General features: G+C 39.3%; 1 protein-coding gene across 1 annotated transcript; it reads right to left on the bottom strand.

The window, feature by feature from the left end:
- Positions 1-3332: 3332 nt before the first annotated feature.
- RBP2 (retinol binding protein 2) lies at positions 3333-11114 on the bottom strand. The gene is made up of 4 exons (XM_066326469.1): positions 11009-11114; positions 8194-8372; positions 5247-5348; positions 3333-3541 (listed from the first exon to the last, which is right to left on the bottom strand). The coding sequence occupies exons 1-4, from the start codon at positions 11079-11081 to the stop codon at positions 3488-3490; spliced, it is 408 nt and encodes a 135-aa protein (XP_066182566.1). The 5' UTR covers positions 11082-11114; the 3' UTR covers positions 3333-3487.
- Between the last annotated feature and the right edge of the window lie 358 nt (positions 11115-11472).

Raw genomic sequence — 11472 nt, 5'->3', positions numbered from 1 at the left:
CAAGGGCATTGCTGGGAGGACTGTTTTGGGAGGACTGTTGCCCATGGGATGGACTCACGTTGGAGAAGTTCATGGAGAACTGTCTCCTGTGGGAGGGACCCCACATGAAGCAAGGGAGTGACTCCTCTCCTTGAGCAGCAGGAGAAGCCACGTGTGAGGAGCTGACCATAATCCCCATTCCCTGTCTCCTTGCACCACAGGGGGCAGGAGGCAGAGCTGGGAAGGAGGGAGGGGTGTGAGGGAGGTGTTTTTAAGGTTTAATTTTACTTCTCATCATCCTGCTCTGTTTTGTTAGTAAAAAAGTCAGCTGATATCTCTAATTAGGGCCTGTTTTGCCCCTGGTGGTATCTAGTGAGGGATCTCTCTCCCAGTCCTCATCTCAACCCATTTATCCTTTTTTGTTTTTTCTCTCCCATGTACAGCTGCAGAGGGGAGTGAGAGAAAGGCTTTGGTGGGTTCCTCAAATCCATCCAGGGTCAACCCACTACACTGGATCAGAGGGCTGCTGATAAATTCTCTTCCTAGGGCTGTGTCTGAGTAATATTCTTTGTGAGGAAAAGAATCCATGCAAATGGTAATCCTCCAAATCAGCTGAGACAGCACTGTGTGCCAGAGGGCTGAAAAAATGTGAATGAATATTCTTTGATTTACCAGCAAGGTCCATTCCTCCAGCACAAGTACTTAATCTGCTGACAAGGAGATAAGGGAGTTTGAACAGCTTAGAGAGCAGCCCAACATCACAAGTATGATACAAACAAGAATACCTTTGGGAGTAACTATAATGCAACAGGATGACTATCTCCTCTGTCTCTAGCACCGTGCATGCAGCTTAAAAGGAAGCTGAAATTTCTTGCTTATCAGTATGTGCAGAAACAAAATGTTGTTTAGGAGAGTAAAAAAGCTTCCATATTTCCTCACTTCCTGTTAAAAAGTCTGAAATTTCATTTTCCAGGATAGGCAAAAAAATAGGGTCAGATCCAGTTTTCTCTTAGTCAAAATTTACTTGTGCTCAGTTGCCTTCTTCCTTTACTTCTGAACTATAACCATTAGATAGAACTAGGGAGCATAAGAAATCAGTTGAAGAATGTTTGCTTTCCCTCTTCAAACTCAGTGAATTGATGATGGTTTCTTGTGATAGATGAAAGGTTTTCTTTGGATTTATGATTTGGTGTGAATTTATAAATAGAGTTACTCCTGATAAGAACCAACAAGGAGAAATGTCACTGATTAAAACATGCATATTTTGTTTCATAGTGATTACATGCTTATAATATTTTGAAATCTTAATGAGCTCTAGTACTTTTTTATCATTGTAACTGGTAGACACTTAGAAATATGAATTCAATACATTTCTACTAAAAAGTCCAGGTCAGGGCTGAATAAGAAAAAATAAAGAGTTTCCTAACTCCAAGTGCAGTTTCTTCTGTGCAAACTAACATGAAAGTATTGCTCAGGCAAAGGACACAAGAAGTTTGATATCAAGTCAGCTTTTATCATGAGAAGCAAAGTCCAATTCAAAAAAATATCCTGACATAAGCACTTCTATGCTGGTCATGATTTAACTCTAGCTGGCAACTAACCACCACAGAGCCATTCCCCGAGAAAACCCCTGGGCTGAGCTAAAGACAGATTAATGGGTGAAGAAAAAGCCACGTGCACAAGCAAAGCAGAACGAGTTCATTCACCATTTCCCAGGTTGGTGTTCATCCAAATCCAGGGCAGTGGGGTTCATCACGTGAAACAGCTCCTTGGGAAGACCAAGGAATTACTGGGGAATGCCATTCCAAACACAACGGTTCTCTCTCTTCATTCTTGCAGCTTTCTATGCTCAGTGTGATGCTCTCTGGTGTGGAATATCCCTTTGGCCAGTTTGAGTCCGCTGTCCTGGTTCTGCTTCCTCCCAGCTTCTTGTGCACGTCCTCACAGGCAGAGCAGGGCCCTAGAGTCCTGGACTTAGTGGAAGCACGAGTTAGCAACAACTAAACCAGTGTGATATCAACATTATTCTCATACTAAATCCAAAACACAGCTCTGTACTGGCTACTAAAATAAGAATTAGCTCAATCCTAGCTGGACCCAGTATAATGGCCATGGCCATAGAAGTATTGGTGGTATATTGATCAGATTTTTGCAGATGTAACCTAGTTGTCAGCTGAGAGATTCACTCCTTTCCTACCCTGAGCTATTGACAATGAGTGGGCTGAGGAGCAGGTGGAGATGAGGAGAAAGCATATGCTCCTCCATTTCTGCCAAAGTTCTTTCACATATTTGCTGTACTCCCCTACCACTGATCTGTTTAGCGGATTTTCATTCCTCCCATGCTGGAGGATGGGGGCCTATGGATAAGAGGGAACTTAACCATGCTAAAGCTGATGTGAAAGTTTTTATATCTGAAAGGCAAGGTTGTAGGAAAGACAGTGTATTTTATTAGAATAATTCATGACATTGGGAAAAAGCACATGAGCTTTTGGGCATACAAGCTCTTCTGGGAAAGGTGTGCACACATTTTGTTGAATAATAAAAGTTTCTATCTACTGAAGTACTGTTCATCATCCATGGTTAACTTAAACTTGCCTTCAGCAAAGAACATGAATTCTTTTGAAAAACCCTGAATAAAACTGAGAAGAATTGCATGGAAAAGACTTTTCTTTTTACAGTCTCTGAAAAGTAGTGCAAGGTGAAGATTGCAGCATGCTGGGCACTCTTTCTGCACAGGGTACATGCAGACTGTGTATACTCTGCAGTTTTCATCTCACAGTCATAAGTGTGCCTTAGTTTTCACACCATGGAGCAACTCTTCAGTGCAGAGTTTACTTCAAACAGCAAATTTCTCCACTGGGATGGTTATTAGGCTGCCAGTTCTAAGGGGAAGTTACAGCATTGTCATTGATCCATGTTAGGATCGTAGTGAGGAGCTGAAGCACTTCACAAAGGCCATGAGATATTTGTCAGGTGATAACCAGCAGCAGCTTTAGACCTGGGCCAAATCCAAGGGAACAGTCCAGCTGTGAAAGGACATGTATTGTGCTCAGTGAGGCATTCTGTTGCCTGAAACTGTGGACTTAGTCATCTAGGACTAAATTGAATAGAAACAGCCCAGTGAATATCCAGTGTTACCCAGTCACCCAAAGACATTACGATCATACAGCACTATGGAGACACAGACTGTGATCGAAATAATTGTGACTGTTAATTTTCAGCCTTGTTGCTAAGGGACATTCCTCTGGAAGTCATTATAAAGATGTAGGGAAACATTATTTGAAAGACAATTACTTTTATTTAACTCCAGACTGAAAGGCAAAGGAATTTATGAGGTTTGTAACTGTTGGATGTTATTTCTCTAAAATGTGTTTGTTTCCATAAACAGGCACATAATATATTCACATAGAAGTGTCAAAGGAATGAAAATCTGGCTTCATTCTTCTTTTCAGACAAAACATAACAGCATAACATTGTGATGAAAATCTGTGAGGCTTTCTGCTTCATTTTAGTTCTTCTTCTTAAATGTCTGATGGCACACCTGGTCTTCACATGTCAGTTCCTACAGTATTAAAACAATTAGTAAGTATACAGTGGTAGAAGTTTTATTTTGCATATATATCAGATCCCACCAGAAACTGCCACAACTGAGCCACTGCATTAACATCTTATGCTTATGAAACAGAGAACAGTGCATTATATGTAACCAAACAGCAGGTATGCACCTCATGTTGCAGTAATTAATTTTTTGATACATGAATTGAACTCGAAGAAGAATAAACATGAAAAATGCATTGAAATTGTGCTTTAATTCAAGGCTTTTTCATGTTCTGTTATTAAAACAATATACTGTAATAGTTTATAATTCTTGTTACGTCAAAATTCATGAGATGCACTGAAAGAAGGAAATAAATAAAAAAGGAGAAATGCTTTAAAAAGCTGATTTGCTTCAGAGGTGTGCCCAGTTTTTTCTCAGGGGCCAGAACAATGCCCCATTGCTGCTCAGGGCTGCAGTGGCCTCTTAAAGGCTGGCACATTGCAGTGCAGCCAGTTTGGCTGGTGACATCAGGCAGCATTCCTGTGCCTAACAGGGCTTGGAAGGGACTGCAGCTGCCTTTGTGGCCAGCAATGGGCCAAGCCTGCAGGACGCTTTCTGAACACTCTTGTAAGGATCTTCTTGGCTTTGTTTCCACCAGCCTCAGCCTAAATCTTGAATCACGTAGAACCTTTTAGGTCAGCCTTTGAAGGTGTGTTCAGGCAGAGCTGGAGAAGTGCCCTGGACAGGTGATTTTAGTTGGGTGGCACACTGTGGTTTTGAATTCCTGTCTTTGACCTTTCAGGCACAGAGATGGGAGTCACTGTGACTGCCTCCACCACGTATGTGTGAAGCAAACTTGTGAAGGAGCAGATGGCTTGGAGCAAAGCATAGGACAGAGCAATGGGCTCTTCTCAAAAATCTCTCTCCATCCACCTACTGTGCCATCCAGTACTATCATGCCCATTTCTTGATTGCTTTCTCAGGAAACTCTGCAATCGTTATCACTATGAGAAATGTTCAAAAAATTAATAGATGTGGCACTCTGTGATATGTTTTCATGGACATGGTGGTGTTCAGTCAAAGTTGGGACTTTGTGATCTTGGAGGTCTTTTCCAACCTTAGTGGTTCTATGATTCTACAACACCGTTATTTTAAAATCTTTCTGCACATCACTGCTTGCTGATTTCCTGCACAGGCTTTTCTGACCTCTCTTGGACTCACCACATCTGTCTTTGGGCTACAGCTTGCTACTTTAGATGTTTGAATTTATTATTGAACTAGGAAAAAAAATGGAGCATAAGTTGTTTGTGGGATCCTCTTGAATATCTAGGGGTTTCTGATCTGCATTACAGCACGGTGTGCTAAAATTTCATATTGCTTTGCTCAGAACAAAGAATAACATTTTTCTTGCAATCTTTTTTTCTCTACCAGTGATTATATAGGAATGAGATTATGTTAGAGATGCAATGTAATGGGAAGGGTTAAGAGCTGGAGGGAAGTGGACTGGAGCAAAAAACCACTGCAGGGTTATGACTTAATTGAGAGCAGGTGGAAAGAAATTGAGCATTCCTGAGTTGAAGCAGAGGGGGGAGTTTACTTAGAGTTCAGAGATCAGAACTGTCTAAAGACCTTTCTAACTGAAAAAAAATAATGAATCCTTTGAAATGGAAAACCTGCGCCTATGCTGCAGCCTCAGTGATGTGCTGCGGATCTGTGGAGCAGCCCTTACCAGATGCAGGATGTCTCCTTCAATCCAGTGCTTCCAGCCCCTGTTGTTCTTTTCACCTTTCTGAACACAGACCAATTTGTCACCATCCCAGGTCACCAGGGACTGAATGAATCAGAAAATTAACTCAGTTACATTAACCAGAAGTTTATGAACATATAAAAATAAGTTCAAACAATGTGAATACACAATTACAGTTGCTTCCTATCATTCTCCATCTTCCTCATAAAACCCCCCTCAAAACATTTAAACAACACCCAAATGCATTCAGGATGACAACAGTGTGATGAAGGGAAGCTTTTGCAGTGCTTTGTTGTCATTTCCATGTGTTTCTTCACATACATGAGTATCAAGTGTTCACACTAACTGGTGAATTGTTGAGTGTGTTTATATACTACACACAGCTACTTGTGCAATATATGCCGAGTATTTTTCCTCGCTGCTTAAAGCCATTAATGAAAAAACTATAGGGTTTCATGAGTGAAGACTTGAAGGATTATACTGAAAAGTGCACTACATTTGTTTGTAGATTTTCATGTACTTTCACAAAGAAATTTAAAGACATGTGATCACAAGCTAGACAATGTGCTGTAGCTGACCCTGCTTGAGCAGATGGCTTGGACCTGGTGTCCTCAGGATATCCCTTCCATCCTCAACCATCTCCTGGGCTGGTGTGATTCAACCTAGCAGCAGCAAAGGTACTGGGTATGACAATTCTTGTCCATGAGCAGGATAACCCTCAGTAAGGAAAAGTTCTCTTTACAGCCCGAATTATCTGTCTACACATGTGGCAGGGTACATTCAAAGCAACTTTGTTGGAATTGTTCTGCATTTGAACCATTGTCCTTTAGGGATATATTTAACCATGTATCAGACAACTCCTTATTAGACACCAGTTACAGTCCATGAAAGCTCAGTTATTATAACGCTCCAAGTGTATTGGGAACTTAATTCATTTTCTAGTTCAGCACTGGATGATTTATTTCTCTTATGAGGGAGCTTTCCATTAATAATGAGACAAAACTCATTCCATTTCAGTTAATTTCTTTCTTATTTATGGAATTTTCAAGCTACATGCTCTTTAAATTATCCATGCCCTCTTTACATTTAAATGTTGCCTACCAGTTTTATTACCTTAATGTAACTTTAATGTGTTTGAGGCATTGTTTTGTTAATAAAATGACCAGAAAATACTTTTAGAGCAATTCAAAGAATAATGGCATGACATGCATCCTTTTTCCTTCTCCTCTCTAGAAACAAATAATATTATTTGTTTAAAAATTAATATTAGGCAAAAGTAATTAAATCAGGTAGGGTTATAAATGCACAGTTCCTGCCTTCCTTCCTTCCTTCCTTCCTTCCTGCCTTCCTGCCTTCCTGCCTTCCTTCCATTTTGCAAAGCAAGGCTTTGGTAGTGGTGATGAGCACTAGAGGAGCATGAGTTGATGGATTTAAGGAGTGATGAAACTAATGAGTCCTTAGATCCTTAGCAATGTCTTAAAGTTATCTGAAGAGATGTGGGCACAGTATTTTTAAGCATAGCCTTTCTCACAGGAATTTGTTCCACCCAGTGCCCACTGGAGAAGGAGACGGAGAGAAAATTTAGATATAGGGATATTCAGAATAGTGAAAAAAATGGGTCTTACTCTTTGATGGCTTGCAGTGCTCTGAATAAGAAATAATTTGGAAGAAATAGGAATTACACTGCACAAAGTTAGTTTGAGAATTAAAAGTGATCCGTGGTGAGCAAATACCATCTTCTATTAAATTTGCTCCCCTCCAGTGAAGGATTATGTGAGTTCAAGTGTAAACGCGTCCTTTCTGCTGCCACTTTTCCTGTGGCAATTGCCAAAACAAACAGGTCTTGTTGACAAAGAGTTTTGATCTCATTTCTCAGAGTTTGGCAACTGCGAGCTGAGTGGCAGAATACAGGTGTGGACATCCACAGAGGTGATAAAGGACATTCAGTGAATGATGACCAAAGGAGGAGGTGGATGCTGGATCAGCAGGGCTCCAACAGGGACAGCCAATGGAAATTTAAGATCTACTGGCCTTTCTACATTCAAAAGTGTTGCTTAAGATTTTAGGGTGAGAAGAAAGTAAAAGAGAGGCAGTATTGATACAGAAACATGAAACTGAGTTCAGGAAGTGAATCAGTGCTGGTGTGTATTCTTTTCCTCCCTGACTTCTCAGAGAGAGCCTTATTTGAATCCCTCAGGAACTGCCTGTGCCACAGGAGGCAGGGCAGGGGCTACACTATGGCCCTTAATACAGATGTTGGCCACAGATCTCCCGGAAAGGTGTCTGAACAAATGGCCACAGCTTCCTGGGGCAGTTCTGCGCCCAGGTTACTCCAGTTATCTCAAAGGTAGTAAAGCACCCACTGCTGGGCCTCCCTGCCCCTCTGCCCTGCCAGTGCTCTGCCACCTCAACTGCTCCAAGCTTTGTCTCACATTTTTCTCTTGCCCCTTCCCAATGCTCCCCGTCCATTTAAAGCTAAGTGCAGGTTTATTTTTAACAATGCCCAACTGTGAAACTGCCCAGCTGAGACTGATCAGTGCAATCCTAAAAGGAAAAGTTCTATTGACACACTCCTAAATTCACAGGGATGAACCCACAGTTTCATTAAGGAGGATGCAGAGGTAAAAATACAATTTTGCTACTTTCTAGATACATAAGGTGTATTGGAAAAGCTGGAAAAATCCCACTAGAAAACACTAATTAATGATTGTCCTCACATCTCTCAGTAGCCATCCTGATTTGCATTTCTAATAAATGCTTGTAGCAGGAAAGAAAACTGTCTCAGGATGCAAACTATTTCTGCTTTATAAAAATCCTCTGATGCGTGCATAATATTGGGGTTTCACTTAAGGTGCTCAGCTGATTTTGGGAACTGCTGGCCCCTGGTGCTGACTGCAGCATACACAGATACAAGGTACCAGGTTTTTACCTTCACCACTCGGTTATCCAGTCCTTTGGTGTGCTCTTCAAACTCCACTCCCACAGTGTAATCCAGCTCATAGTTTCTGAAAGTACTGAGTGTTTTGGTTTTAAAACTGTCTCCATTTTGAGCAATCTCTTTTGTTTGTTTCAAATGTTTTGCAATCTTTCGAGTTGCAAAATCAATACCTGTCAAAAACCAAAAAAGAGTGCAAAAATTCCAGTATTTGCCAACAATAATAAAGTCCCATAGCATTTATATTTGCACATTAAAGAATAAATTAAATATAGGAAACATACTTTCACAAATGGTATTTTTGCCTGCAACATTTTTCAGAGAAAAAGATTATTTCAAATAAAAATCATATTGTGTTTACAAGTACACTTTCAACTTGAAGATCTTTCTCTGATAATAAATTTATTTATTAAAAGAATATCTGTGGGAATGTTGTGAGCATACAACATACAATCCAGAGTGAATAGATGCTGGTGTGTTGAATCACCTGAATTTTTTGAGGGATTATTAAGCCTATAAGATAGTGCCTTTTTGGCCTCACTAAAGGAGCTTTAGAATAATATTCCTTGTCAGAATTTTCGCATGTTGGAATGGATATGTAATTAAGGGAGAATGAGTATGTAATCAAGAGGACCTGGGCATGTTACTTTTGTGATGAACCTATACTCTGTGGGAGTATACAGTAGATTAATTAATTAGCTTAAAAGAATGAAAATTATATTCATGAAAAAAGAAGCAATCAAATAAAACCCTGAAATCCATTCTTGTTCAATAGCAGACACACACATAAATTGCAGTTCAAAAGGAGACAAATTCAAAGTCAAAAGTCAAAAAAGTATCCATGTAGAGAATTTGACAGTTTCTGTTTAATATTCTGTCAATATTTTCCGCAGTACTGATCTCCTTAGCACCCTTCTTCTGTTCATGATGAGGACTAATATGATAATGCACACCAGTGCTTGGGGCTGAAAGCGCTGCCAGTCACCCAAGGGAGACTATCCATGGGCACGATCCCAGTCTGCCCAGCCCAGCCAACCCCTAATGCCAGCAGCAACACCAGCTGCAAGAAACATTGCTGACCAGCTGCCAGGGAACCTTATTCGGGCTGTATGCAAATGAAATCATCCCCCATGCTTCTGCAAGAGATTGAAAAATGGGTTTGGCTTGCTGGCCATCCTTTGGTGGTTTCTCGTGGGTGTTAATCACTGTCAGCTCAGCAATGCCACTTGCTAATGGAGCCCTTTTTCTTCTGCTAGATTCATTATCCTACTTGTGAAGTACTAATCGAATTGAGTAAGAGGATAGGCTTGAAAAAAAATGTGACTTTTAAACATGGGGAATAATGGTCTTGTTCGGTATTTATATTCAAGACTTCTTGGGTATATTTTATCTGCTGTGGTGGATTAAAGGTATCTCCAGGGCTGATTTATAGCCAGGCAACATAAAATTTAGTTCTCTCTGAGGGAAAAAATGGCTAGACCTCTAAAGAAATGCTATTTCTGACTAATATATTGGACTTGTTGCTCCTGGAGAAAAATCAGGGAGGTTTTATTAAAGCATGGTTTTCATAACTGCATTTTGAACAATATAAGCAATAAAAATGATATGTAGTTCTATTACAGTAGATTTAAATACTTTGTAGCATGTTTATGATAAAATCAAAGTTTCTGACTTAAAGGGCAAAACTAATCTTTAATTAAAGTATAGAAATGTGTATGCATTAATTAAAAGGACAGATGAATTTTAAAAAATGCTCAAAACCTCTGTGTGCTTTGAATCTGAGCACATTAATACTTAAAATATCAACAAAGTGTAAAATGGTGAGAAAAAGAGCAGAAGAATATCTTTTCACCCTTTCACTGCCATTTCTTTCTGAGAATCACCTACAGCATATGCATGTTTGCAGTGGTTTGGTGTTGAGTTTTTTTCGCTTTTTCATTGGCAGTTTTAAATTACTATAATTGATAGTATATATATAACTTGTAGTTTATAGATGCACAAAAATCACTTCAATTAATGTGTATCTTTCTCCTGAAATTCAAAACATTGTTCTAATCTTTCTCACTGTCCTAATCATTCTCATTTTCAAGCACTATCTCATTTTGTTTCTCACGGGTGTATATGCATATTATTTACAGATACCCCTGAAGTTACTGAATTTTTTTCCAGAAATACAAAAGCTAAAAACTATGAATAGTGAAACTTGCCCTTCTCTCTTATGAGAGTTTAAGCTTTGAGAAAAATTGCAGCTTTGAGAAATTGCTTTAAATTGTTGATGAATAATGATAATAGTTTATTTTTTTATATTTTTGTATTTCTTCTATTTCAATCAGAACAAGTCAATCAATTAAGATTAAGGTTCTTTGGTAAAACTAGTAGAAAATCTGTTTTCATCTCTGTACCATAATTAGTTCAAAGCACTAATTGCATAATGAAATTATTGTTACTTTAGTGGTATAGAATTTCTTATTCCTCTTTAACCAGATTGTGGCTACACTGTTACAGTAAGGATATACCAGGAGTAAAAAAGAGCTTCTAGATCTGAAAACCTGTTGGTTTGGGGCTTTTTTCCCCACGTTTCTGTTTCTTCATTTATCTAAAAAAAGAACAACATCTTTGGCTACAAGTCTTCATTTGTTTATATATTCAGATCATTGCAATTTTAAGAATAATTACTTGATTTGTAATGTGATTGGCAGAAACCCTTATTCCACAATGTACGTTCCAGAAAAAGCTCATTAATTTTTAGAAGGATTTGCCTTAGAATTGAACCATTTTCTCTAGATAAAATTAATATTTTCTCATTTACCTAAAGCAACCATGTAGCCTTCAAAGTTTTCATTGGTTACCATTTCCCAGGTCCCATTGTAGTCGGCAGGCATGGTGGCGGCAGCCAAAACCCAACTTCAGCTCAGCAGGTGGGACTGGATACAGCCTCTGCTCAGAGAATGTTTTATAAACCTCTCCATATCTTTTTTTCACTCAGGTTTATGGTTTTGCAGATAAAGCAGTTGAAGGGGCAGAGTGATAACCCTGGAAACTTTGCTTTCATTGACAAAGTTCAGTTGAACAGCTGGCAGACAAAGAACACTCAGACACATGCACTAATACAGGATATGATTTTACAGTGACCTTTGTAAAGAACTGCTGGCTATTATGGGACACCTTTGAAATACATTAAACACTGTGGCAGACTGTACAACCCAGTTAAAGTTTCCAAGGTGAATTGGATCATAGCTCCTTTCTACGTGTCACTTTTCCCTACGAAGCGGA

The sequence above is a fragment of the Sylvia atricapilla genome, chromosome 10 (genome assembly GCF_009819655.1).
Source record: "Sylvia atricapilla isolate bSylAtr1 chromosome 10, bSylAtr1.pri, whole genome shotgun sequence".
Classification (NCBI taxonomy): domain Eukaryota; kingdom Metazoa; phylum Chordata; class Aves; order Passeriformes; family Sylviidae; genus Sylvia; species Sylvia atricapilla.
The sequence above is the reverse complement of the archived record's forward strand: the minus strand, read 5'-3'. Positions and strand labels throughout refer to the sequence as shown.